Source organism: Mucor mucedo (genome assembly GCF_025094135.1).
Source record: "Mucor mucedo strain NRRL 3635 chromosome Unknown EV154scaffold_3, whole genome shotgun sequence".
NCBI lineage: Eukaryota > Fungi > Mucoromycota > Mucoromycetes > Mucorales > Mucoraceae > Mucor > Mucor mucedo.
In genome coordinates this window covers 224,191-251,051 of record NW_026252287.1, presented here as the reverse complement: position 1 = coordinate 251,051, position 26,861 = coordinate 224,191, and the positions used below count along the sequence as shown (strand labels likewise).

At 36.2% G+C, this 26,861-nt stretch overlaps 9 protein-coding genes across 9 annotated transcripts; 1 reads left to right on the top strand and 8 right to left on the bottom strand.

The window, feature by feature from the left end:
- Positions 1 to 53: 53 nt before the first annotated feature.
- On the bottom strand, positions 54 to 1,105 carry EV154DRAFT_410905 (uncharacterized protein; the record flags this gene model as incomplete). Its single annotated transcript, XM_051595427.1, has 2 exons — positions 54 to 306; positions 372 to 1,105. The coding sequence occupies 2 exons, from the start codon at positions 1,103 to 1,105 to the stop codon at positions 54 to 56; spliced, it is 987 nt and encodes a 328-aa protein (XP_051463237.1).
- A 264-nt stretch (positions 1,106 to 1,369) lies between these two features.
- Positions 1,370 to 1,938, bottom strand: EV154DRAFT_558034 (Ragulator complex protein LAMTOR3; the record flags this gene model as incomplete). The annotated part of the gene is made up of 4 exons (XM_051605473.1): positions 1,370 to 1,440; positions 1,504 to 1,595; positions 1,667 to 1,772; positions 1,842 to 1,938. The coding sequence occupies 4 exons, from the start codon at positions 1,936 to 1,938 to the stop codon at positions 1,370 to 1,372; spliced, it is 366 nt and encodes a 121-aa protein (XP_051463236.1).
- Positions 1,939 to 10,027: 8,089 nt separating this feature from the next.
- EV154DRAFT_175302 (RGS domain-containing protein) lies at positions 10,028 to 11,385 on the top strand. The gene is made up of 2 exons (XM_051594216.1): positions 10,028 to 10,634; positions 10,692 to 11,385. Exons 1-2 carry the CDS (start codon positions 10,224 to 10,226, stop codon positions 11,277 to 11,279), a joined length of 999 nt encoding a protein of 332 aa, XP_051463235.1. The 5' UTR covers positions 10,028 to 10,223; the 3' UTR covers positions 11,280 to 11,385.
- A 333-nt stretch (positions 11,386 to 11,718) lies between these two features.
- On the bottom strand, positions 11,719 to 14,109 carry EV154DRAFT_175335 (kinase-like domain-containing protein). Its single transcript, XM_051594217.1, has 7 exons — positions 13,830 to 14,109; positions 13,475 to 13,757; positions 13,259 to 13,412; positions 12,949 to 13,205; positions 12,645 to 12,890; positions 12,384 to 12,589; positions 11,719 to 12,332 (listed from the first exon to the last, which is right to left on the bottom strand). The coding sequence occupies exons 1-7, from the start codon at positions 13,873 to 13,875 to the stop codon at positions 11,830 to 11,832; spliced, it is 1,695 nt and encodes a 564-aa protein (XP_051463234.1). The 5' UTR covers positions 13,876 to 14,109; the 3' UTR covers positions 11,719 to 11,829.
- On the bottom strand, positions 13,913 to 15,266 carry EV154DRAFT_490904 (soluble NSF attachment protein). The gene is made up of 5 exons (XM_051599478.1): positions 15,042 to 15,266; positions 14,852 to 14,977; positions 14,600 to 14,783; positions 14,368 to 14,542; positions 13,913 to 14,302 (listed from the first exon to the last, which is right to left on the bottom strand). Exons 1-5 carry the CDS (start codon positions 15,187 to 15,189, stop codon positions 14,069 to 14,071), a joined length of 867 nt encoding a protein of 288 aa, XP_051463233.1. The 5' UTR covers positions 15,190 to 15,266; the 3' UTR covers positions 13,913 to 14,068.
- Positions 15,267 to 15,572: 306 nt separating this feature from the next.
- Positions 15,573 to 20,332, bottom strand: EV154DRAFT_547075 (armadillo-type protein). The gene is made up of 14 exons (XM_051604732.1): positions 20,217 to 20,332; positions 19,989 to 20,158; positions 19,820 to 19,935; positions 19,665 to 19,756; positions 19,301 to 19,602; positions 19,013 to 19,241; positions 18,901 to 18,959; positions 18,521 to 18,850; positions 17,635 to 18,462; positions 17,040 to 17,570; positions 16,455 to 16,986; positions 16,198 to 16,386; positions 15,963 to 16,134; positions 15,573 to 15,907 (listed from the first exon to the last, which is right to left on the bottom strand). The coding sequence occupies exons 1-14, from the start codon at positions 20,259 to 20,261 to the stop codon at positions 15,630 to 15,632; spliced, it is 3,873 nt and encodes a 1,290-aa protein (XP_051463232.1). The 5' UTR covers positions 20,262 to 20,332; the 3' UTR covers positions 15,573 to 15,629.
- Positions 20,333 to 20,546: 214 nt separating this feature from the next.
- On the bottom strand, positions 20,547 to 21,102 carry EV154DRAFT_558029 (uncharacterized protein; the record flags this gene model as incomplete). The annotated part of the gene is made up of 2 exons (XM_051605472.1): positions 20,547 to 20,911; positions 20,973 to 21,102. 2 exons carry the CDS (start codon positions 21,100 to 21,102, stop codon positions 20,547 to 20,549), a joined length of 495 nt encoding a protein of 164 aa, XP_051463231.1.
- A 471-nt stretch (positions 21,103 to 21,573) lies between these two features.
- On the bottom strand, positions 21,574 to 23,572 carry EV154DRAFT_547074 (cysteine desulfurase). The gene is made up of 6 exons (XM_051604731.1): positions 23,431 to 23,572; positions 23,175 to 23,371; positions 22,964 to 23,101; positions 22,413 to 22,898; positions 22,172 to 22,216; positions 21,574 to 22,071 (listed from the first exon to the last, which is right to left on the bottom strand). The coding sequence occupies exons 1-6, from the start codon at positions 23,555 to 23,557 to the stop codon at positions 21,646 to 21,648; spliced, it is 1,419 nt and encodes a 472-aa protein (XP_051463230.1). The 5' UTR covers positions 23,558 to 23,572; the 3' UTR covers positions 21,574 to 21,645.
- Positions 23,573 to 23,669: 97 nt separating this feature from the next.
- EV154DRAFT_175250 (uncharacterized protein) lies at positions 23,670 to 24,787 on the bottom strand. The gene is made up of 3 exons (XM_051594215.1): positions 24,558 to 24,787; positions 24,342 to 24,496; positions 23,670 to 24,284 (listed from the first exon to the last, which is right to left on the bottom strand). Exons 1-3 carry the CDS (start codon positions 24,769 to 24,771, stop codon positions 23,739 to 23,741), a joined length of 915 nt encoding a protein of 304 aa, XP_051463229.1. The 5' UTR covers positions 24,772 to 24,787; the 3' UTR covers positions 23,670 to 23,738.
- Between the last annotated feature and the right edge of the window lie 2,074 nt (positions 24,788 to 26,861).

Below are 26,861 nucleotides of genomic sequence, written 5' to 3'. Positions count from 1 at the left end.
AGTAAGGAAAGCAGTTTTGATAATCATATGGGGATAAGTGTGTGTGTGACTTGTTATGGTGAAATGGGTGTTTGATCGTATAATTGTGCAATTAATCGACTTGAGAGGGTGGTTGTATTTTCTTTGTTGTTATTGGTTGATTGACTCAATAGTTTTGATACTTCATTTTGCGTCAATAACTGTAACCTAGAACGCACCTCACCTGACGAAGATAAAGGAAAACCAGTCATGCTATCGCTACTGATTTGATCTAGTTTCCAGTTTTGAAAGATTTGATAAGCAGAAGCCATTGCAATTCCCTTGTCACTATTTTATAACAAAGAGTTAATAAATGTTACACTGTATGTATTATGTGATGTCTTTAAATTTACCTGACGCAGGATTCGTTCATTGTATAGACACGTTGATGATACTCTTTAAATGTTTCCATGGAAAATATAGCAGAATGAGATCCACGCTTAGCAGGAGTGAGTCCTCTGGGGAAATCAGCTTCGACCATATTTGAGCTAGGTGAAGAAGAAACGGAGCCAGGTGGAGTAATAATCGTATCATTTGAAGAAAAGTAAGAAGTTGTGCTATTTGAAGGAGAAATGGTGGTGGAGATGGAGGCGAGGACTTGTGTCATAGGAATAGTTAAATCTAATTCACCTTCAGGTACAAATAACCAACGTTGATTATCATTGTCAATAGGCTGAAGAGGAAATAAAACAAGTTTTTGATTATCACAAGCGGGTTGAACATCCAGTACCCATTCGTTACTGCAAAGTGAATAGATGTAAGAGCCAGGTAATTTTCTACCATAAGCATCCACAGCATCTTGTCGAACACCCCAAAGTTGATTATGGGCTTCTTCCAAGGGTTTTGTCTTGTAAAGACAGATTTCGGTGTCTTCAATCAATCTCAAACGACCTTTGCGAATATCAAGAACTAAATCATTTGCTTTGTTTGATAGAAATTGACCTTTCCAACACCACAATTCATGGTCAGACAATGTTGATGGAGTCACCAATACTTGTGATCGAAGTAAATCATCAGTGCTGGTTGATGCTGATATAACATTTCCAGTGCCAGTAGATCGAATGTAAAACCAGCCGTCGGGTAACATTTTTTTTTTTTTTTAGGTAAGTAAGGAAGAGAGAAAAAGAAGAAAAATAATAATGAGGGTTGAGTGGGACCCGTATTTATACGTTTTTTAAGGACATCCTCCTAAAACAGTAATTTTGTTTGGGTACACAAACATTTTTTTATAGATTCCGTTCTTTGCTAAATTGGTAAAAGGATGCTTCATGACTGGTCCTTCCCGTTGGCCAGTGCAATTTATTGGCTCTGGTCAATTAAAATTTGCATGAAAATATGCTTTTTTAGATTTTTACTCCTTCATGGCTTCCACAAGAGGTTCTGTCAATTCTAAAATATTTTTACCAAGGTTCATAAACAGCCCTTTTTATGCTCACGAGTTAATTTTTTGCTAATTCCATCACTACAGTCACTTCTCCCCCTTACCAGTGTTGGCCGCAGAGTCGGCTACCAGTGTAATGATTAATGGTGCCTGATCCAATTGAATGACTTGATATTTTTCATAAACACTTATAATACTTTTATTATGTTCAAGTCCGAGCTTGGACGCCTATTCTCAAATTCAGCCTGTTATTGGTTCTGCAATAACCTCATGATATTATATTCTCTTTTTCGACTTGCCTGATTATTCGCGATGGCAAACGTTATAGGAATCATCGGCTCAGTCATATCATCTCTGGCTTTGTCCGAAACACCTGTGCAAAAATAAACCAGGTTAACCTTTCCTCTGATTTTTTATTATTACTACCAATAATTTTATGTACTTTTTAAAATAATAACGCCATCTCTGTCTGTCACCATAGCCACTAGTAATCCACTGTAAAATACTCGACTACAGATCTCGGTGAATTTCGACTCCATGGTTATTTATAATGATTACGGTTTAATGACTTGAAATAAAAAAAGCAACCTTGTTTTTAATCATCAAAGCGATTGGATCTCCACCCCCCATTCTGGGAATTAAACTTCATCGGGTGACGTCCTCCCCTTATAAACGTTACGTAAAGCTCCCCCCCCTCTCTCTTTTTTGCTGTTGCTATCGTTACATGACCTTGATGACCAATAAGCTCTATTCGATTATCACTTGATTGTACAATACTTCGCACTCGTCATTCGGTCACTTCGCCCATCGAGTTTTTTGTGATTTTAATTGGTTGCATTGTTTTGAAACTCAATAGGTCAAGCTTTTCGAAATACCAATTGGTCAGCCAGGGGAAAATAGTTAATAGTAGGTTTGACAACATATCAATAAAGCTTCATGCTGTGATCATTTACTCGCTTAACTATTAAGTTATCCGCGATAGAGATAGTAAGGATAAAGAAACGTTGTTTATGACAATATAACCCCCCATACGTACCAAGGCTCAAATATTTGCTATTTCTCGACCACACATATCCCAATTTTTCAGCCAACTACTCTGTCTATAAGCTCACTTATTTTAGCTCCTGCTTCTGCACGTAGAAAAAGTTGCCAAAAGTGAATACAGGTTAAAATTCTCGCCATGAAAGTCAGCATCTGCGAAGCTAGGTATAGGTAACGTGTCACTATATGTTAGCTTGAAAAAAAAAGGGCTTTATAACACTCACAATCATGAACCCGTCCTAAACTAACGTTAGGAATTAGTAAGAAGTACTTGGATGATAACAGAAGATACGTCATCCACCTTTTAGAAGGCGGACTTCCTACCCACAAAAATGGGGTGACAAGGGGAGTGTTTTGTTCTCGAGTAATCCGTGTTTTTTGCATGATATTTTGTTAGTTTAGTGCTCTTGTTAAAGAAAGCATTTTTAAGAAATAAGCTCAGCTTCTAGATCAAAAACTCTTTATTTTTTTTATAGATCCGCAATGGACTCGGACCACATCCTTAAGGTTTATGGAAATAGACCCAACTAGGTATTTTGGTCTATTTTGTTCGACGAAATCGCATTTGTGTGACAGATTACTCATTGGCAGTCTGAGAAACACATAATCTTTCTATGTAAAAAGATTTTCACAAGTATACTCTTTCCAGGACAAAATAGTTATTAATTATCAAAGTAAATCGGTCAAATTGGTTTCCGAAATTAGCTTTTCTATTTGAAGATATGGTGGTATAACTACAAGTCTCATATCCAGATTGTTGGTCAACAAAATAAAATCTAAGGCTATGTTTAGCATTATACAATTTATTATATGCCAAGTGGCAGTATATCGTTATATGGATGCGGTCTGTATGGATCTTTATCTTCAGGACAGCTAATTCTTAATTAAAAAAAGGTTGATTAGCCATATATCATTCAAGATCTGATAGCCAATGTATGTTTTGACGATGACAAAAAGATGTTCTTATTAACAAATACCATTTTGAGGCGTATCATTAATTTAAATTTTTATGAATATCTATAATTTGTAATCCTTATGATTTCCAGGTACACTGTTTCTGTGTGTACCACGTGTTTATATGTTTATGTAATAATATATGAATCTGTGCAAAAGTCATCTCTATTACAGATACATTTAAGCGTAGTATAAATCATATTGTAGCCTCGTCCAATCGTGTTCACATGGTATTACCACAATCTTATTGTCATTATTCGATGTTTGAGGGGTCTTACAATGGATATTTTTTATAAAATAGTAAACCAAATCGTCATCCCCACCCAGCGTAGAAGATAAGCGTACTGATAAATGAAAACTGCAAAATCAGCCTAAGCTGACAGGTATAATGGGGACTAATTCTTTTCAGTACATTCACGGGAGTTTTAAATTGGAAAAAACTGGCCATTTTATCATCATGTGGAGGGGTGGTCTTATGTTACACAACATATTTCAATAGTAATCGAGAAACGTACGATTTAGAGGGGCGTCTTGATATTTATAAACCTGTCATGTTTATACCCTGCCCCTCATACATATAGTGTCTATAGTACTAAGGCCAACGAGTTTTTCTGTTGCTTGTCTTACCTTAACACCAATTTCAAAGCAAGAAAGATCGGGTAAGTCTAAAAGAGCTACGTATGCTTACTATGGCATCAGCAATCATATGCAAAAACAAATGATGTGGATCCCAATGCCATAAATAAAGCAGGATTCATATAATTGATGATACATCATGCGAAATTTCATTCATACTTACATTGAGCACCCATAAATAACATACGCCGAAACCTCAGGTACCAGGTACGGTGTGTACATATATCAAAAGACCTCATTCTAACTTCTGATTGTCCATATAAAGAATAAATTCCGCTTGGAGTTTTTTTTGGGATGCAGCTCCCGGGGGAGAATTAATTAAGTTTGGTACGGGCTGAACGCGGTCGCAAAAAAAAAGAAAAAAAAAGGGAAGCCTATCCCTGGTGATACAGTAAATGAAAAGTATCCCTCACATTCGAGAACATTGTTGAAAGCATTCAATAAACCTGATTTTGTCACGCTTCAAATGACCAATCAATCATAAATCAACCAATTCGTGAGAGTTAAGAAAGAAAAAAAGTGAAATAAAATAAAAAGTCGCGTTGTACATGTATTACATATGCTCGGAAAGATTACATACTATTTGCTCCGTGAAAGAGTTTCATATTAAGCATTTTACCTCTCTTTAATATGTGTGTGTGTGTGTGTGTGTTTTTCACTGAATGGATTGCTCATCAAAGTTTAAAACTTTTTTTTTAAAGTTGGGCTATCTATTTTTACCATTTAATGATAAGCTGACCACATTTTCTTTGGCTCTTTAAACCACAAATAGTGCGCCATCCAGTTGGATTTTACAATTTGTGCGAGGGGTAGAGTCTGGACCAACTTGAGGTATTTTAACAAACTGAACGAAAAAGCCAGCATCATCAATCCAATTTTTATTATAAGGTTCATATACGATAATAGCATCAGTAAATAGAGGCAGCAGCAAATAGCTAAACTTACCAGATTTTTACTTCGCTTTAAAACTCAATTATATTAAGAGATTCATCTAATTGGTAGCATCACATTGTATAATATGACCAAGTAAAATGTACCCCATCTCGTGCTAAAGTTAAACAAGCTCATGCATAATAAAACAAACTTTTACATGGAATATGCTGGTAAAAAGTAACCCACTGATGCACTTATATAGACGATAGGTAATAGTGCGCAGTAGCACATAATGTATACAAAAAAAACAGCATAAAGTTTTATGCCCTGTTTTATATGTAGCAGAAAAAAGAAATCATGTTTTCATAAGCAGACCCAGTAATACAGACAAAAATTTACTATCAGCACGTCCAGTACCATAAAAACTATTAAATATTATGTTACACTCCCTATAGTTTTCTGCAAGATCGTCAATAACAATCTATAATTATTTCAAAATCAATCATGGACCAGCAACTCACAATAATCCAAAGACAATACATCAACTCACTCGTGTACACAACCACCTGCTCTTTAAACACTTTTTTTGTGATAAACCACGATATAATGGAGAGTAATAAATTGTTGCAGGGTTAATATGTTACACGGATCGTATCACAAAACTCGAGTATCACAGTAGTAAAAAGGGGGGCATAACTGACAAGTTATTTGCATTTTATTCGAATCAAAACAGTACTCTTTGACAGCCAACACAATAACACATAATGAATCTTTATAGGATGCAAAAGAAAGGTAGAGGCTTCTCGATTTTGTATTTGATGACCTTAAAAAGTAAAATTAAAACGTGCTACTTCCTTCAGCTTAACATATTATTTTAGCTCGGAATTCGGAATGATGATAGACATTTTGGCCTACATCTGAGGCTTCTAACACCAAACACAACTTAAAAATTTGAGATAAGAGAATCACTTCTTGTACCAGATTGTTTAAAAAAGGTCACTGAAAAAAACTATGACGACACTAAAACACGCAATGGCTGATGCAATTTCTCTTTTCAATATAAAAAATTAAAACTTAAGTTAGCAAGTTTGATAATTACGACTGTTCCCTTTTTCAATAATGATAGGTACAACCAGGATTCGATTTATTTTCCAAATAGCATCAGTTGTATTGGAGAACGAGAGACAATAATTAAAGAACAACTTAAACTCAAAGGATCTAAATCGCATCTAGGGCATTTGAAAAGAACTTGACTGAAGATACATTCGTCGGTTCAATTGCCGAATAATCTGATCTTGCGCAATTATTGCTCGAAGAAAATATTCTGCTAAAACTTAAACAAAAACCTACAATATAGAGCCAAGTATTTTTTAAAGTCGACGGGAACTCTCATGCAAATAATTAATGGATCAGATACAACTTTTTCCTTTTGCTGTAGTAGCGATTGAATGCCTCAACTACCAGATCACAATGACTGATCTTTTTAAGCATGCTGAGTTGAATTATATTGAGACTGTAAATATAACCACTTACATAATTTGCTAGAAATGATTCATACAAGATCCAAGCCCGTAAATATTTGGTCATCATGTGGACCACTACTAATATGAATTACTTGAAAAAACTATGTATTCGTAGACGAGTCTGCATTTGATATAAATAAAATGGGTTTGTATCCCGAGCTTAAAGTTCATTATTTTGTGCTGGACAACGCGCCCATTCATACTCCTGAAAAGATTGATGAAATGATAACTTAAAGAGGTTACAGGAGCATCTACCTTCCTCCTCATTTTCCCGAGCTCAACCCAATAGAGAATTTTCGGTCTATTATAAAAAAAAAGATAAAACGAAGTTCGTTTAAAGATGCTGAAGATCTAGCTTCTCGTATCGCTGAAGCTTGCAATAACGTCTCTCCTGAGCATTTGAATGCGATTGCTTAGCATTATGCTAAATGCCTTGATACGTTCTTGCGTGGAGACTATTTATGAAGCTTTTTAATATAGATATAGCCATTCGATTTTAAAATAATTAAACGAACTTTGAAATGAGAGGCCAAAAAATTAAAAGGCACCTTTTAGATTGAAAAAAACCGCAATGAACTTATCCAATCGAATAAAAGTAGTACCTGAGCGGGATGAAATTAACTTTGAATGAGGAGCGCATAAAAGCATCTAATCAAAAAGCTGATAAACAAGAGCTTATGCCAGAATGATTTTAATCAGTCATAATGTTTGGGCCTTTACTTAAAATACAAACATTTACAAAACCCCAAGCAAATTAGAATTCTGTAGTTGTCTACTTGCTTCACTAACATTACAAGCTATTGGCATATCTTCAAGTTTGCTCTGAACCAAAAACAAAGAGGATATAGATGACTACCCTCAACATGGTGCTATGAGAGTTCGTAGCTTGGTGCTATGGATTGTTATGAAGATGTATTCACATACTGCTTTTGGCATCAGAAGGGTGATTCTGACTGATTGTCACTACATTACGGTAGTCCTTTACAGCGGTAGTATTGCTTGTTTGTGATTTTTTAAATTCCTCCTGCTAGTTATGTGCTGAATAAGGGAGTTGTATTCGTTCGCTATATGGATTTATCTAACGTGAAGATAGTCTTCTTAGGTAGTAGTATTGATAGGTAGTGGTTTCCTAAATTCCATTTGCTATGTTTTTAAGAAAAGAGTTGTAAAATCTGAAAAATTTGTTGCAAGGACCTTACAAGCGGTTTACTTTGACTGTTGACCTATTGGTGGTGACCTATCTTGCTCAAATCAAGGCGTAGACTAAGGGGGGTCTGGTACCCGGTGGCGGTAATCTACCTTAGTAGCTTAAGGCTTTTATTTAACTAAGGCTGTAGCCGAAATGCTCATTAACGGCGTATTGAAGTTTTAGTACCGGACTGGGGCGGAAAGTGCGTTGGGTGAGTCTGATACGTTTAGCCAATGCCTCACCAAAGGGGAAAATTGACATTTCAGTGGCTCTGCATTTAGTATTGGTGCTACATATAGCGCTACCAAAAAAAGGAGCTTTTGATATGGTCAAGTAAAAGAAAAAAAAAACTTGTAAGTTTAGCTACTATATGTAAACATTACAGTAAAGATATGATTGAGCCAGTTGCTTTTTGGTTAAATACCTCAAATTGTTCCAGACCCTACCCCTCGCACAAGGTATAAAAAACCAACCGAATGGTACACTGCTTGTGTCTTAAGGGATAAAGAAAAAGTGGTCAGCTTCTCACTACAAGGTAAAAAATAGAAAGACTTAACCTTAGAAAAAGTTTGGAAATTCGGTGAGTCATTCTTTTAGCAAAATTGCACACACTCATTCACGAGAGAAAAGAAAAGGAGAAGAAGTGTTCAAAGTGAGATTCTTTCACGGCGTAATTAACAAGAAATCTTTCCGAACATATGTATTACATGTACAACGCAAGGCTCTTTTTTTACTAGAATCTAAGAAATATATGAATTTAGGATTGATTAGGCATTTAAAACAGGTTTATCGAATGCTTTACCAGTGTTCCCGGATTCGACGACTTTTACTACCCGCATCGCCAAAAAGGTTTTTTTTTTTGCGACATCGTTCAGCCCATACCAATCCTAATTAATTCTTTCCCGGAAGCTGTATCTCAAGTTGAGTTTTATTCTTAATATGGATAGAGTTCTCTTGATATACACGCCATGTTTCGGTACCTGAGGATAAATGAGGGAGAATATATTGTATACGAGAATTTTTTTTATATTACATAGGTATATCCTTATTCCTGTATTATTCAGCATAGAACAGGCTACACTAAAGTAACCATATCGACTCTCTAATGTTTATCTGGGCTTTCCTACTTCGTAATATGCTTCCGGGTGGGACAAAAAAATAAGCATTGGTTTTAGGACTATAGGAACTATAGACATGACGGGCAGGGTTATAAACAAGAAAAGCTGAAATATCGGGTTTGTCGATTTCCAGAGGCAATAATAAATCGTACGTTTCTGATTGCTATGAAGAGTGTTGTGTGACATAGTACCCATTATTTTTTCTCTAACGATACAACAGCCAGTTTTTACTGTACATGTCTCTGAAACCATGAATATGTCCTTATTTTTCGCCCGTCTGTTGGGATGGGGAAATGTTTGGTGGATTGTTTAAATAAAATGTCAGGGTATCGGTCGTATATCGCGCAATAATTTAACAGTGGCCATAGGATTGGGTTTTATGTAACATTACGCGACGATGAATTGGTACATTACATTGTTTGACGGAATACAAAGTACGATTATTAATAAAACTGGTTTTGCCGGCATATGTTAATAAATAAAAAAGATATAAGGAAACATGCTTCTGTCAAGACAACACAATATTCTACATCATTGAACATGTATGTGGTAACTCGTCTTGAAGGAAACATGGCAGACAGATCTCTAGAAATTAGCCTGCTACTAACTGTCATGAAGATCCTTTTTTAAAATTAAATTTATTACCTGTACTAACCTCACGGACCTTAAATTACTAGCGACATGCCACAGTTAATTATAGACTGCAGCTCGCCGATTATAAACTCTAAACTAAATCCGATTCTTTGCATTGAAAGGCTCTTAATGTAGCATATGATAATCATAACTCTTAACTTCATCCCTTTAACGAGACAAAATTATCTTTTGCACAGAGTCGGCCAATTTGATTTGATTTATTATCTTTGCCCTGAACAAAGCATACTTGTTAAAACCTTATAAAATAGTAAGTGGTTTTAAACGCCCAGTGAATGATCAGTCGCACATATTCTTTTTATATCTACAGTAAAACAGACCAAAATACCTTATTAGGTCTTTCACAAAACCTTAAGGATGTGGTCCGAGTACAATGCGGATCTATAAAAGAAAAGTTTGATCTAGAAGCTGAGCTTATTTTTACTAAGACGCTTTCTTGAACAAAAAAAACTAAACTGACAAAGTATCATGCAAATCAGAATGGCAAAGATTACTACATTTTGTTATAAATCCCATCGTCACACCATTTGGCGTACGGAGCGTTAAATATATTTTGTTGTTACTCAGCAGCTACGTAATCGGCTTTAAGCTTCAAAAGGGGATCCTTTTATCGGATCAGTCGGGCCTAAACTTTACGAAACATCGGCCTGTTACTTGTATTAAAAAAAGGGGCGGAGGGGAACCGTGTAATCTAACTGGCAATGTCTTGAAAAAACTTGTAGTTTTCAATTTCATTGGTCTAGTTTCTTACTGATTAAAAAAGTGGGAACTTACATCATTGCTAAAAAAATTTTCTGGGGATTTTTTTTTTTTTTTTTTTTAACTCATTCCGAATTTACATGTCGAAAAAACGTAGAACATCTCATATGAGTATTGGAAGTATGTACAGTGGAGTCGATATGTTACAATTATCAAAGGGAAGAAGATCAATATCCAAATCAAGAAGGTCTTCGGCAGTTGATGAAAAACCTCCTTCAAGGCGTACCAGCTTGGCTGCTGCGCTTAGTTTACTATCCTTACCATCTTTTATGGACGAGTCCTTAGTCAATGTTTTGGACGTACACGCTTTATATAAAGTTAAGGTTGACAGGTCCTCAAAAAAATTAGAGTGTTTCTTTGGTGAACCCTCACCAATTGATGTTTGTGTCAGCGAAATCATGAAAGAAGGCCTGAAAGCCATGTTAGAATCCAAAGTGCCTTTATGTTACTTCCTCTTCTATCTATTGGACGAATTCAGCTCTGAAAATTTGGTACGACAAAGTCTTTATTATTATTGTTAACTTTAATATGACTAACATAATACTCAGTTTTTTTTCATGGAGGTCGAATGCTTTGAACAAATCTTCAAAAACAAGAATATATCCCTGGCTGAACAAGAACGCAAGGCCCAAAAGATATTTGACCAATATATATCGAGCAACGCAAGTTTCGAAATCAACCTTGATGATAGAGTGAAACGTACCATTACGAGCCGCTTCTTGTCAAAAACAACCATCATTACAGCCGATACATTTAATGAAGCGAAAACGTCAGTCTACGTTCTATTAGAATCCAGCTTTATTCGATTTTTACACACTTATGCATATAAGGATATGCTAGAGAATTGCGGAGAGTTAACTATACATTATGATGAACAAGTCACTACAGCTTCATTGAATTATTTGGTCCAGTACCTTCGCTCTCAACGAGAAAACCTAATGTTACATAGTGAAAATAACACAGCTTTCAGTAGTACACTAGTTTCACTAAACCTGAAGCACTATGAATTAATCAAATCTGCCGTTCAAGGTTTCATTAAAACTCTATTTGGTATCGATTATCTGTCAAATAAAAACTCTTGGTCTTCATCCTTCTCAACCGCCAAAAAGCCAAACAAAAAGAAACACTCAAAATAGACGAAAAACCTTGTATATTATATATTTAAATAGACTGTATTATATTATATTAAAAAAGAAAATGATACCCCCTTTCATGCTTTTTTATGCACACATGTAACACGAATGATGAGTTATAAAAGCTGCTTAGGACTAAAGTGTCTATTTGGATACACGGGGGCCTGTTGGGGTACGTTGTACTGCTTCCGATATAATAAAGGCGATGGCACTGTTACATATGGTAATTGTGCTGCATGGTAACCGGCATTATTGTAAGCCGTAACAAGTTGTTGCTGGAGTTGGTGTTGTTGTTGCTGATAGCCATTAGGGTTGTATGTGGGCACCGCCATCGCATTTTGTAATTGGTTGTTTGTTTGTATTCCATAATTTGCATATTGCTGCTGCTGTAGTTGCTGCTGCTGTAGTTGCTGTTGTTGCAGTTGTTGTTGTAGTTGTTGCAGTTGTTGTTGTTGTTGTTGTTGTTGTTGGTCATATGGAGGGGCTACTGCGTTAGGTATCAGCACGGCTGATTGAGGTCGGGGTTCATTGTACAAAAAATTAACTCTAGCATCTAGCGTATTGTCTTGTTGAGCAGGTTGTTGTTGTGGCTGAATAAATTGTTGGTAATCAGCGATAGACTTTTTTTAAGTATAGATTTTAAAACCTTTTTAGGAGGAGGTGACAGTGCTTTATTTTCGAGATATGGTATAGCAGTGACATCTGGTGATTTGTAGGGTGACTTACTCGGTGATAATAGTATGCCTTCTTTACTTTTTCTAAGGTTAATGTAACGATGTGGATTAGGAGGGGTTCGGATAGCTGGACTTTCCTCCGTTGTTCTTGATGTATTTATAGAAGAAGAATTATTTGCGATTGCATTAGGTGAAGACAGATGAACCGGAGCTGGCGATAGCTCATTATTTAGTTGCACAGCAGAAGGTTCGCTGATAACTGGGGATGCTACAGAGGTAATAAAAGAGTGTTGTAGGGCCTCCATGGGGTCTAGTCTAATATTAGGATCAAATACTAGAATTTTACTCAAAAAATCTAAAAGTCGTTCTCGATCTAGCATGTCTATTGAAGTTTTTAGTCATTTTGTAGCGATTATATATCATGGTCTTATACCTTCATCGTTATTGATTACAGAATCGTCATCATCCCCATCAAATGATTTGAACCCCCGTATAATGTCAGCAAGGGTGGATTTACTTACAGTAATATCATGTGAGCTCTTTACTGACTCTCTTAATTTTGGCCCTGTATCACCCTTAAGATGAAAAAACTTGTTGGATCTTTTGCCCTTTTTCAGCATATCATCTGGAGGCAAGCATCTAATAGACATATTTATTAATTCTACAATTTGTTTTTGGTTATCGATGTCATTACCCTAAAAGTGATACCATCATCTGCATCAAGGTGTATTCATTGCCACTTGGAAAGAGGGGTATACCCAAAAACATCTCTGCCACAAAACATCCGAACGACCACATATCGATTGCACAATTAAAAGGCACATGCAAAATCACCTCGGGAGATCGATAAAATGCTGTCTGGACATAATAGTTTAAACTTTCTGTTACCAATAATGCAGATCCATAGTCGATTAATTTGACATCGTGAATATCGTCAAGACTAAAGTAACGAATTAAATGGTGAACAAAAATATTAGCTTTCTTTGTCATTTATGTACCTTTTCATCAAAATATTGTCTGGTTTCAAGTCGGTATGAATGATCCCCATTTCTTTTAGTAAAGCTAGTGTTTCTAGTATGTTGATTGATATTTTTTGTATGTCACTAATTGTTAGATTAGGCCTTCCCTTTTGTTGATTAAAAAGCTTATGTAAACTAATGGATAGTAATTCAAACACTGCGCATGTATGACCTCTGTGTGTAAAGCAATCCTGTAATTGCAAAAAATTGTCCTTTTTGTTTGGTCGATCTCTAAGCTATAGTATTAAGATTAAGTTTTATTTTCTATAACCTTGTAGCAGCTCGTTACCCTTAGTAAAATTTGAATTTCTTTGTCGCCTTGCATCGAAAATGCTGGTTGTCGTTTTATGACCTTGACTGCCACAAGCTGGTTGGTTTTTCTTACTCGACATTTTGCTACTTGACCAAAGGTTCCTTGGCCCATCAAATCCATAATTTCATATCTATAAGGAACGGTTCTATTTAGTCTTTTATCTATAAAATCAACAGCTTAAAGTTAAACTACTTGTCATTGTCTCCTATTGTATCTTCAACACGTAAAATGTAATCATCGTTGATATTGTCATATCCGTCGTTCTTTGATGGTTCTCTTGGGTTCGTTAATGTCCTCTTTGGTATGTACAATGAACCCTTTTTATATGAAGGATTTCTATTTTCCAGTATATGTAAATAATGGATCGACGCTTTTTTTAACAATGAATCTTGTTTTTTAATAAGTCTAGAATGCGTATGTTTTAAATTTTTGAAATCAACAAATCCTTTTTTCTGTGTAACTGCGTTAGGAGTATCTAATTATAGGTTTTCCGCAAAACAATTAGTATCATGTTTGTCTTTATTTTATTTTTAAAAATAAATCCAACCTGTAACGTCTACAACCGAATTTATTGGAAGTTGGGCAGAGTACATAATTTTTTTTAATGGTAATATATTATGTGTATCTATGTTGGAATAGAAATGAGTAAGAAAAAAAGGGGGAAAGAAAAGAGGATAGGTAAATAAAGAGAAAGAGAGAGAGAGAGAGAGAGAGGGAGGGAGAGAGAAAGAAAGAGAAGTAACATGACATTGTTATTTTATAGGCTCCAAAATAGGTAAATGTAAATTAACGTAACTCATCAGAATCCATGGACTTTTTAATCTTTAATAAAACAGCAGTCTTCCAAGCATCTAATCTTGTCAACTTGTCATAGTCGTAAACTAATTGAGTGAAATGGTCAACATCACCTTGATCAATACAATCTATAACACCCTTCAATAATGTGTATTCACGAGTTGATTCAAAAGACATATCCATATTACAATAATTGGCGAGTGCTTGGCTTGCTTTAACCATATCCTATTACACATGTCAGTCTATGTCATTTAGCACTTTTAATTTTAGATTTTCCCTTCCAAACTTACTCCAGTACATAAATGGCATAATCCAGCCTTAAAACAGTAGTCCTTTAAGGACCACTTAAGTAAAGGATCGTCAATAGCGGCCACGGCAACCTTCTCGTATTTCTCAATGGCAACATCGTATTTTTCCAAATCTGCTGCAATCTGAGCAACCTTGAGCAGGCATTTATTTGATAAACTAGAGATGAAGGTCATCAGTTATTAATCCTCCTCTTCCCATTTTGTAATGACTTACGCAGGAGAATCGTCAGCATTGTATAGTTCAGCAGCTTTTTCATACGCTTCATAAGCATCTTGAGGTTTATCTAGTTCTGTGGATTCACATAATTCAGCGATTTCTTGATAATGTTTAGCAGCTGCTCTAAAACTTCCTCCTGCCTGGTCAAGAACAACGGCTTCTCTTAACGCAGCTACAGCAGCTATTGAAGGAGAAGAAATGTTCTATTAAATGTCCATTCGTATTCATACAGTCTCGTTCTTTCTTTACCAGCTGGGTTGTTTCTTTTGTAACTTTTTGCGGCATTTTCATAAGCTCTTGAGCCTTCAAACTTGGCACTTCCACCTTTTTCAAACAATTTCGCAGCTTCCACAAAGGCATCACCGGCAGCATTCCCTAGTAGATGCACATTTTAGTCTTGCGAAAAAAAAAGAAAAGAAAAAAAGTAGCATATATTTACATTGTTGGGCTAATTTGAACATATTTCCTGCCTTTTCATATAGCTCAGCAGCATCCTCGCATTTGTTTGAAGGCCCAAAGAAAGACCACGAGTTTAACTTTTTTTGTGCTTGAGTGATCAAGTCTTTTGCTTGCTGTTCGGAAGACATTTAGAAAATAAGCAGAACGATAGTAAAAACCAGAAATGAAAAATGTCGAAGTTTATCACGAGCTGAGTTAGTTAGTTTCCGTCGTCGTCACAAAGAATTCACGTGCGTGAGTGTGTGTGTGTGGTCTGTATACTCATAATCATTTGGCTTTTTTTTAGTAATCACACTGATATATCTTATGAAAATGGAATGTTTATGATAAATTAAAAGCTTTTATCTCAAAGCTTAAGTGGTCGGTATTGTCGTAAACTTTCATTATTGCATGATACGCCCAGTGGTCTGCGTAGTCCGGAGATACTTATTCAAGATTTATATACTGCATAACTGTTAAATACTAGCATTATGAATTTCCATTGAACCGTATTTGAAAGTAATCTCATATTCGGGAGCATTTTAGTAAACCGATATAATTTTATTTCATGTATGTAAATTTAGCTAAATTATGAAAGATCCATATAGTCAGCGGATCTGTTCTCTCGACTTTCTGCCTCAACCACAGCTAATTTATATTCTTCGGCAAGTGGTCCATTTTTGACTTCGTAAACAAAATTTTCGAATTTTGGCGAGACGCTAGGTTCAGAAAGGTTATTCAATGAGATAATACAACGAAGGGCTGCACGAATCAATTCTTGATTCTTTTCAACTTCTTGCTTCACAGCGTTGCTTCTCATCTTAACGTCAAGGGTCGCCTTTAAAGGAGCAACAAGATCATCTAATCCTAATATTTTTTTTAGTAACATTCTAATTTTTCTATAGACTCTAATATCATTTACTTTGGGTAACGGCGGTGGGAGCGACCTTGCCTAAGCGGATAAGCATCAAATACGCCAACATTTTAATATCATGTTGATCATCTAATCCAACTCGGACATGATCAAGGAAACCATAAACATCAATCTTGTCCAAACATGAATTTAACAAAGTATACATACACTCATATGCAGCCTAATAAATCTAATCAGCAAAGAAAAATACATACACCTATTAAGGAAAAAAAAGGCAATTTACCTTTCTAATTTCAAGACCATCATCGACTTTGTGTTTGAAAGGACCCATTTCAACGGTATGAATGAGTTCTTCCTTAACAACGGTTTCCTCATATAACAAAGGAATAAGTTGAGGAAGAACATCACGGATCAAGTATGGCTTACGATGAACAGCTGAGTTTATTGTCAATAACGCTAAACGGCGAACATTCTAAAAAAAAGAAAGAAACAGATTAGTACAAAGAGTTTCTTAGAATTAAAATTAAAATCAAAATATACCAGATCTGTATCTTGCAGGAGAGATAGGAACTTGGTCATAATCTTTTTTAACAAATCATCATAGGCCTGAGATGGATCGACTACAGCATACTTGATAGCAGTAGCAACTGTAGCTCTGACGTATGCTGATGAGGCAGCTAAACGTTCTTCCAATTGAGGCAAGAATTTGGTATACTCAGTCAAGGCAAGTTTACCAAGACACTCAGCAACAACAGTACGAGTTCCTTCTTCTTGGTCGGATTCACTACTACGAATCAGAAGAGCCCAAATTTCGTCAGCTGCGTTGCTTAAAGAATTGGTAGTTTCTTTTTTACTGTCGTAACGTGTAATGATTTCTTTCAAAGCATGGAACAATAAATAACGCTTTTTGGGCTGATCTTTGATTTGTGAGACGATCGAAGGCAAATATCTGTTAATGTTTCCAACGCAAATATTTCCCAAAGAAAAGGCTGCGGCAAATTTAACTTCTTCCGACTGAGCTGCAAACAAAGCAACGATCTGCTCGTCAATGTGATCAAAGCTGCTCAAATCACTATATAACTGTGTCAATTCATCTTAAACAATTAACGGTTAGTTGAAACTTACATTCTACGACCTATTTCACCTATAGTTAACAAACTAAGATATTTAATAGAATCGTTGGTTTCAGTCTTCTTGATGTAAGATTGGAATTCCAAGATAGTCTTATCGCGATTTTCCTTGCTTGTGTTAGCAGCTAAAACAGCAACACTTTGAGCAACGGTAGAAGCAGCTTGCTTATTGGCAACGGCAGCTACACCACCAGCGGACACACCGGATGTGTTGACGTCCAAAAGAGGATCAACTAAACCCTTGACTAACGCTTGGTAGTCAGAAGGACTGGCTTTAGCAAATGCGGCAAAAAGATTTAATAAGCTATCCAAAGCAGCACCTTGAAGTAAGGGTGATCGAATCAACTCGAATAGGGATGGTGTAATATATAACTTGACTTCATTGATAGAAGCAGGACTCAAAGATAAAATGGATTGAACTGTCTTTAAAGCGAGAGGTAGAAGATGAAGATCTGTGTCAGAAATTAAAGGTTTCAATTCGCTTAACAAACGTGAGAAACTAGCGGCTGAAATATGTTCTCCGTATCTATTCAATGTTTTAGCATTTGTAGAATTTAACCTTTTTTCTTTTCTATCTTGCTGAAGCTTACCTATTTACCAAAATAGTTAAACACTCTAAACTAGCAATACGTAAAGGACGATTGCTTTTTCTAAGAAGGAGCGAAAGTTCATCGACAGCGACAAGAACACATCTCAAAAGAGCATCACCAGCAGCAACAGGACTTTGGGACACAATGGTAAGTGTTTTGACGCTGATTAAACGAGTGACTTCGTTGTTTAATCTCTCCAAAAGAACGTCATAAGCTTGAGTTTGTTTATCTTGAAGCACATCGCTTACTTGGGTCAAAAGAGTACCGAGACACATAATAGATCTTTCCTTCACTTCTTGATCGGCATCGCTAGTATTTAGTACTTGTAATGTGATTTGATAAATTTCGTTGATAAATACAATATGCTCGTTAGCGATTGTCGAAATTTGGTAACCGGAGGTTTTAGGATCAACATAAATAGGACGGATAGCCTTGATAAGCTCAATACAGACCAAGAAAGCTTCGGAAGAAATTTTGTAGAATTTGTCAGAAACAGCCTTAATAACTGCAGGAGCAAGACGAGAGATATAAGGTTGAATGCTTTGAGCATTATGATAACGAAAGAAAAGACGTAAAAAGTAGAGGATTTCGATCTTTAAGTTGGAAGAAGAAGCAACTTGTTGTTGGTCTGCTGCTGGATTAGAAAGAGATGCTTCAATAACTGGCACAAACAGGTCAATTTGATCAGCGAGACCTCCATGAAGAACGACAACAAGTTCACGCAATAAGTGGAACCCAATTTGACGAGTCTGTGTAGACTTAGATCCTATTTGTTTAGACAACGCACGACATAACTTAGGTACTTGGGCACGAAGCAATTGCCTAGGCCTAAAAAAACAGATATGAATACATGTGTTTGTGATAGCAGTTTTCTGCGATGATTTACCCATCAGTGGATTCGGAAGAATGCTGAATAGAGGCTGAAGGTAAATCCTCTAAATCCTCATCAAAGATTGATACACTAAATCTACGTAACCCATGCTCCTCATTGTTCCCACCATAAACGTTGGTTTGTCTCAATAAAGTGATAAATGTCTGTAAAATATCTGCACGAACTGATTCCTCACGTTCTTTAAATCTGCTAATTAAAGCAGGAGCAACGGACTCATATAATTGTTGTAATAAATCGGATCGTGTTTCAATAATAGCAGACAATACTTTGGAAGCTGATCTACGTACTTTCCATGACATATCATCGTCATCATCAGAATAATCACTGCAAAAAATAAGTATTTGTGTATTTGAAAATAGAATACAAGCACTTACGCAACATCATCATATTCGTCCTCTTCTTCATCGTCTTCGTCCATGGCCTCGTCTTCATCCTATTCATGTATAATTAGTAAAACTTAGATAGATTTTTAGCTAAAATTCCTACTTCATCATCCTCAACAAAGTTAGGATCGTGTTTAATAAAGTCCAACGAAAGGGAAATGATGTCTTGGATGGATGGTGCAATATCGACGGGACATCTGAGAATAAAAGATTCAAGAGTTTGGAGACAAATCTCACGCAATTCATCATCGTCCTCAGTATCAGATGCATAGCTAGAGATAATGGGCACTAATTCGGAAAGATGTTTACCCAAACGAGCAGTGCTGTAACGACTATAGAAGAGAAAAAAAAAATTAAAAGGAAGAAAGGCCAATAAGTGTGTATTATTTACCTTAATACACCGGCACATTGAACAAAAGTACGAAGTTTTTCACTGGACCCAGCATTACTACGCAAACCTTCTACAATGTAGGCATACAATTGGGCAAACAAATTATCATTAGTGTGAACGACCAGATGTCCAATAGCAAACGTGGTTCTTTTACGAATTGCAGCACGATTATGTGAAAGTAAAGGTAAAAGTGTAGCTTGGATCTTTGTTTGCTGTTCGAGGTAGATCTGGTTTCCGAATCTAGCCAAGACTTCTGATAAAATATCCAATGTATCCATCTGCATCTCATATGAGCCGTCAGTCTAACATGCATATGTTAGTCTATGATTTTCCTTAATTGTATAAATATAATGCTTAATCTTACGTTTTGAATCGTGGATAATAATCTGGGAATAATGCGGGCACACACTTGATTTCCTTTGCTCGTGTCAACTTCAAGGATGACGGTCTTTAAGCCTAGTTTATTTTTTTTATGTTAAATGCCGCGAACGTACAGTATACGCTTAAAATACACTTTACCAATACTTGCAATACCACGTAACTCGTCATTCTTTTGTTGAGAAGCAAATTCACTGAGACGGTCAATAATTTGAAGCAAGTTATCTTCTTTAATTTGCTTTACTAAGGGACCAAGACTATGAAGAAAAACTTAGCAGTCATAACTATTATCGAGACAAACCAACTTTACCATTTAACAGCCAAGTTCTGGACTTCACCATTCTTGTCGTCCATGAGCAACAAAACTGCTTTAACAACTTTTCCTTCAATCAGAGCATCCATATGAAAGGAATCCTTCTGAAGTTCGTTCATGAGATCATTAAGGGCCATGTAACGAAAATCTCTGTCTTCATTACTCATCTAAGTTAATCACTCTCTTTAGTACGTGTTGCTATTTGGTTGCATATTCTTTTCGTACCTTTTCCAACAAGTTGGCCACCATATACGCGTTTGTTCCCGACATGTCTTTGATGTGTATTTAATATAGTTTGTTTATTCAATAATTGGACAGTTAAAGCTATAAGTAAAACGTAAGAATAAACAAAGGTGTTCCATGCTCATTCAATGCGTATTCGTTATCCTCGGTCCTGTGTGACTCGTGTTTTTTAAAATGCGTCAAGTCTGAGAAAAGCAGCTGCTTTAAAATGAATTTGTTCAACCAAATCGAAATTGATAATGCAATATTTGTTGCAATAGGGAATTTATTATGTATTATAGTTATATAAAAAGTAGGTTTCAATGGGTTTAATTATATTTGTAGAAAGCTACGATAAGCTTCCCTGAACCATCGAGAAAAACGATTATATCGAGCTGATGCACGATACAAAGGACTCAAACCAAATGTTTCAAAAATACCTAATACAAGAACTGCCAAAGAGGAATGAAATTTAACAGGTGTGCAATTACTGAAGAAATAAATTCCTAATAAGCCATATGAAATTCCACGGGTAATACCATACAATGCATATAAGAACCACACGGTTGCAACAGTCAACACGCTTATAGCACTAATTCTAGCTGGTTGATTAGCAGGGTTACAGGCAGAAGCTCGTCTTCTGTGAATGGCTAAACCGGCTTGTGTATTGAATGTTCTATTACATGATGGGCAGGTGGCTACCATTTTTTTTTTCTTTTTAAAAACTAAATACACGCAAATTTTTTATGTGGTATTTACCTGGAGTTGCTGTCACTCCTCGACCTCTTCTGCCTCTTCCGCGCTCTTCTTCGCCTGTTCGATCTGCTGCACCTCCCCCAATAATGGGACGCTCTTCATTTCCTGCTGGTACATTGGGTACGTCGGCCATAATTTTATTATATGTATATGATGTGGATAACTAAACAAAAGAATGAACAAAATGCGCAACTCTGCGTAGAGCCTGATATACCTTTAAGAATAAACAAAGAAACACCATTAGTTCAAGTTTATTGTCAGAACAACAATGGTCCACAGTACCAACTTCGCCGAGTAGATATGTTTTTACATAACTACGGCAATTGATTTCTCAAGTTTGTAATATAAATTGGTTCAGGTTTATATTATGGATTGTTTGAAGACGGACACACAAATAGCGAAGCTCTTGTGACAGCTCTGGTCATAATGAATCCTATTTTAATATCAGGCTATCATATCTAATCAGCACAATACTTCTTACGAAATAGGTCAAGACAATCGACCAAGAATGTAATTGTATTTTTTTATACATGATACATGATGAAACAATTGAACCTTAGTGACGATAGTCATTTCACAAAGGAACTTGCGAGTCCTCAATATTACGGATTTTCTGTCATATATTTTTTATTTAATTATTATTATACAAGTGTTGATGCAATAAAAAAAAATTATTTTAATGCTGAGCCCATTGAATAGACTTGATATCAATGCCTTCTTGCACCATCTCCCATAAAGGAGACATTTCTCTTAATCTATGCACATGTTGAGTTACTCTCTTGATAACAAACTCAATTTCTTCGTCTGTAGTGAATCTTCCGATACCGAAACGGATCGAACTGTGTGCCATTTCATCATCAGCGCCTAAAGCACGCAACACGTAGGAAGGCTCAAGCGATGCGGATGTACAAGCGGAGCCTGAGGACAAGGCAATGTCTTTTAAGGCCATCAATAAAGACTCTCCCTCCACATAAGAGAAAGATAAATTGACACAACCGGGATAGTTATGATCGGGATCACCGTTACGATAGACTTCTTCCACTTGAGATTGAATACCATCAATTAAACGTTTAGAGAGTTTAGCGATTCTATCATGATCGTACTGTAAAAATCGATTAGCTCAAGAAACATAAAATAGCATGAAAAGCAAATGAAAATATTCCTCAGAACCCCTGCACAATGATTCATTGTGAAAACCTTACTATTCCTAATGAACCGATTAGACCGCCCAAAGCAAACATCCACCGCTTCAAAAATAAATAAAGAGAAAAAACCCCTTATTTACTTGAAACTGCTTTTGGTTACTTTAAAAGAGGAAAAATAAATCCAAAAAGAACCTAATGAAAGACGTAACCATTCACTCCCATTATAATTTTACGATACCGTTAGGCACGTTTCATCACGGGAACTTCTCATTTGCTTATCGTTTAAAATGACCATTACCTTCATTTCTTCATTAGCGATTTTACAAGCCTCACCTAAACCAACAACTAAAGGATGAGGAACAGTACCACTTCTCAAACCTCTTTCTTGACCACCACCACTTTGGACAGCCTCCAAACGAACTCTGGGTCTTCTACGGACATAGATGGCACCGATACCCTTGGGACCATACAATTTATGGCCAGATAAACTCAATAAATCGATATTCATGGCGTTGACATCCAAAGGGACTTTGCCCACGGCTTGAGCAGCATCGGTGTGGAAAAAGACCTTTCTAGACTTGCACAATTTACCAATTTCTTCAATAGGCTGCATCACACCAATTTCATTATTGATGGTCATGATGGAAACAAGTGCAGTATCGGGTCGAATGGCTTCTTCCAATTGCTTCATGTCAATACGACCGTTGGTTTGTACGGGTAAATAGGTGACTTCAAACCCTTCTTCTTGTAAAACTCTGCATGAATCTAAAACACATTTGTGTTCCTATCATCGGATTAGTCAGCATCTCTCTTTTTTTTTTACATGCATACTTTGCTGTTATTACTTACAATTTGTGTGGTGATGATGTGCTTCTTTTTGTTCTTGTAGAATCGTGCAACACCCTTGATACTCAAATTGTTGGATTCGGTAGCGCCAGAAGTAAAGATGATTTCTTTAGGGTCTGCATTAATCAATTTAGCAACTTCCTGTTTTGAGAAGAGAAATGAAATATGAGTATCAAACAAGTCCAAACTACTTGAACATGTCTCTATCCCTTACCTCACGGGCTTTTTCGACAGCTTTTTCGGTCTCCCAACCATATTTGTGAGTTCTGGAGTGGGGATTACCGTATAATTCAGTCATGTAAGGAAGCATGGCATCCAAGACTCTGGGATCAGTAGGACTAGTAGCTTGCATATCAAGATAAATAGGTCTATCGAAGTCCTTGACGGCCTTGGTGTCAAAACCCAAAGAGTCTAATAATAGAGTCAATGCATGAACTAAAATGCTTTCGTTTCCAAAAGGAATAACTTACCTGAAGTAGGCTTCAAGGTGCCTGATTCCTGACGCTGGGTAGCATGGATCGAAAACAAGCGATTAGCTACCAAGGGTTGAACAAGGCTAGTTCTTTTAAATGATTGTTGTAATGCCTTTCTCAACATGACTGATAAAAAAGAGATAAAAAAAGATGTTTACTGATATTTTGAAAGGCCTTGGAGTTATAAAAAAAAATAGCTGATAAAAAGCTAGTCACACTTTTAAGATGTAAGATGATTGGGGGGTTACAGGTTTTTATTGGAGTAGCATACACATAAAGAAACAATATAGTAAGACATAATATAATTAATAAGGAGTCATAAGTTGATGATCATAGGTTTGAACATAATGAGAAGAATAATAAGCAGTACCAGCTGCGGCTATTTGTTGTTGTTGCTGTTCATAATTGTCCATAACTTTTACGTCTGCGTAAAAGGCATAAGGTTGCATAGTAGGCGTAATGTTTGTTGTTGTTGTGGGCGTTTCTAGCTGGTAAAACTTGTTGGGTTTTAAACCTCTATTGTAAGGATGCTGTGGTAACGCTGTTGGTGGTGGTGGTGGTGTCAATGAAGAAGATGTCTCATGTGACTTTGCATGTTTACGTAGTGATCTTGAATGGAAATAAGCTTTGCCACAATTATCTACTGGACAAGCGTAAGGCCTTATGCTTGAGTGTGTTTTGATGTGCGTATTTAAGGAGTCTGGTCGGGAAAACTTTTTATCACACTCTTCAATATGGCATTCAAAAGGTCTTTCACCAGTATGTGTTCTCATATGGTTTTGCATCTTGTGACGCTTTAAAAAGGGTTTTTGGTTTCGAGAACAGCCAGACCATTCACAATAGTAGGCTGCCTAGAAAAAAAAAAGTTTAATAAAGATAAATAGTACGTAGTAACTATGCATGCTTACTTTGCCACTGCCAATATGGATATCCCGAATATGGGATATCAACTGATCTAGGGAACTAGCTGATGCATCACAATGATTCCACAGACAAGGGTGAATTTCATCTGCATCAGAATGATCTAAGGTGGTGGTAGAACCTAAGACTGGAGAAATGGAACCTGATTTACTGTATTAGGAAGATGTCCAGGGGGGTAATATTAAAAAAAAATTAAAATTTACCAATATGACTACAAGCCGATAACTGTTTTTCCTTTTCAAGTTGAACAACGCGTTGAATTAATTGTTCCCTTGTCAAGTGACAGAAATTATTCAAGTCATTCATCGATTGTCTTCTATCATCTGTGAAATCTTCCTGTTTTATACCGTCACACCAGATGGGTAGTGATACAGTATTGCGGCGATGATGAGGAAATTTACGCATTGATTCACGCATCTAAAATTACATTCAATATTAATTACGTGTCTCTTTTTTTTTTCATTCTGAATGATGAGTTACATTGATGGCATCATATTCAGCCTTGATTGATGGATAAGACAAACATTTGTTCATGGTAGGCCATCCAGACTCAGGGCATTGTTGAGTCATGTAAGTTGCCTGTGTTACAGACAAAGATGCATCGGCAACCGGAAGTATATCGGGTGTCCGAATATCCATTGAAGAGCAAACCGATGCTTCAGATAATGAAACTTGACTGCTACTGTTAAGCATCATTTGTCCTGTTTATTATTTGTTATTTTCCAGACAAGATTCCATAAACAATAACATTTGTATATGTTACCTGTTGGATAGTCGAGAAATGAGTATTCGAACATTGAAGGCGTACCCATACTATTATGCAGAAGATGATCATTCTGCATGCTAGTTAATTGCTGATATTCATTGAAAGTTGACATATCTCACGTATTCTAGAGAAAATAATCCGAGGATAAAAAAAATATATATGCTATAGGCAAATAAAAATTTTGTTAATTCTTAAATAACAAATGGACCATCAAAGCGTACCTAATAATTTTTGGCTTGGTTTAAAAAAAAAGTGTATTATGTAAGGTACAGGTCTAGATTTTTTAGAAAATTAAAAATTAAAAAAGAAAAAGAAGAAAATAATAAAAAAAAAACTTGTTATATCCATTGGGACCGTTTTTTTTTAATGTATGTAGTAAGCATCAAAATACGTATCTGTTTGTCTTTCTTGTCATACGATGATTGCCCGCGCACAACACAAATGTTGCTTGTAACGCTCTCTCCCCCCCCCCTCCCTCCCCCCCTAGTCATACTTCTTTTTTGTATTGGAAGAAATTTACATTTAGAGAACTTGACCGATAAAATAAATAAAAAAATAACAAATACTTTTAGTGAATAAAAAGAAAAACGCCCTTCAAAGAGTTTTTCTCTTAGGCTTTTCACATGCTGTTAAACAATTGATGTTCACATGTAACAACACTTTATATATCGATCATCCCTGATAGTCGTTCTTTGATTAGTAGAAACCGTACTCCCCCAGATTTATTATTAATTCCCGTATAAATGATAGGCTCGTGCGCACCCTAATAATGAATTTTACACAAAACTCTTCATAAAACGCGTGTTGAACCTCCTCCCCTTCTTTCTCTCTGCAGCTAAAAACAGACATGTTTATTATGTATATCACGTGTAATCGATTAAGCTACGCCCTTTTACCCCGACCTTACTTAAAAAAGCCAAACCGAAGGCCCATTATAATTTTATTATATCAGGTCGGATCACCCAATTCTAATTCTACCGAAATTTTGTTCTTAAAAGGAGAAGAGCCGATAGTAAACAAAAAGAAAGAACTATTTTTTAAAACAGTACAACAAATCCTGTAATAAAATCAGTCAATTCATTGCGTAAGCCTGCTTTTGTCGGACACAGTTACAGGGTCATGTAGTCTGTTTGAGCGTCCCACAAGACTTGGATGACTCTGTTCTTCAAGACACCACAACACACGCTCAACTTGGGCAAAAGCAATATTCCTTCCGCCAAAAGCTATTGGTAAATTAGCAAAAGTATTAGCTGATATATTATTCTCAAGTCCATAGAACGGGACATTTGTGTAATACTTAAAAATGGTCCTAAGCAGAAGAGTATTTACAAATACTCTCGTAAGATATAAATTGTCGGATACAGCCCCCCCCCCTTTGGAGCAAACATGTCTAAAATAAGGCTTCCACCCTGATTGATTAAATTGAAGGGTAGTGGCATTGTTTGGACACACACACTACAGCCGAATTGAGCCCTCGGTGGGCTTATCATTGAGTAATCGTGACTTGGAGCTGAGGGTATTATGCTACGGGCTTTTGCGTGTGGCTTTATTTGGCATTGGTAATCAGTATCTACCCCAGCAATACCAAAGTCAGGAGAAGCACCGTTATCAGTAGCTCCCTCCCTTTATAAGCTGCTTTCAAAAGAAAACTCTGTGCCAAAAGAAGCGAGCTAATATCATGACGTGTTGTACTCTTTATAACTTTCCTGCAGACATCTATAAAGGCGACTGTTAAAAGTTT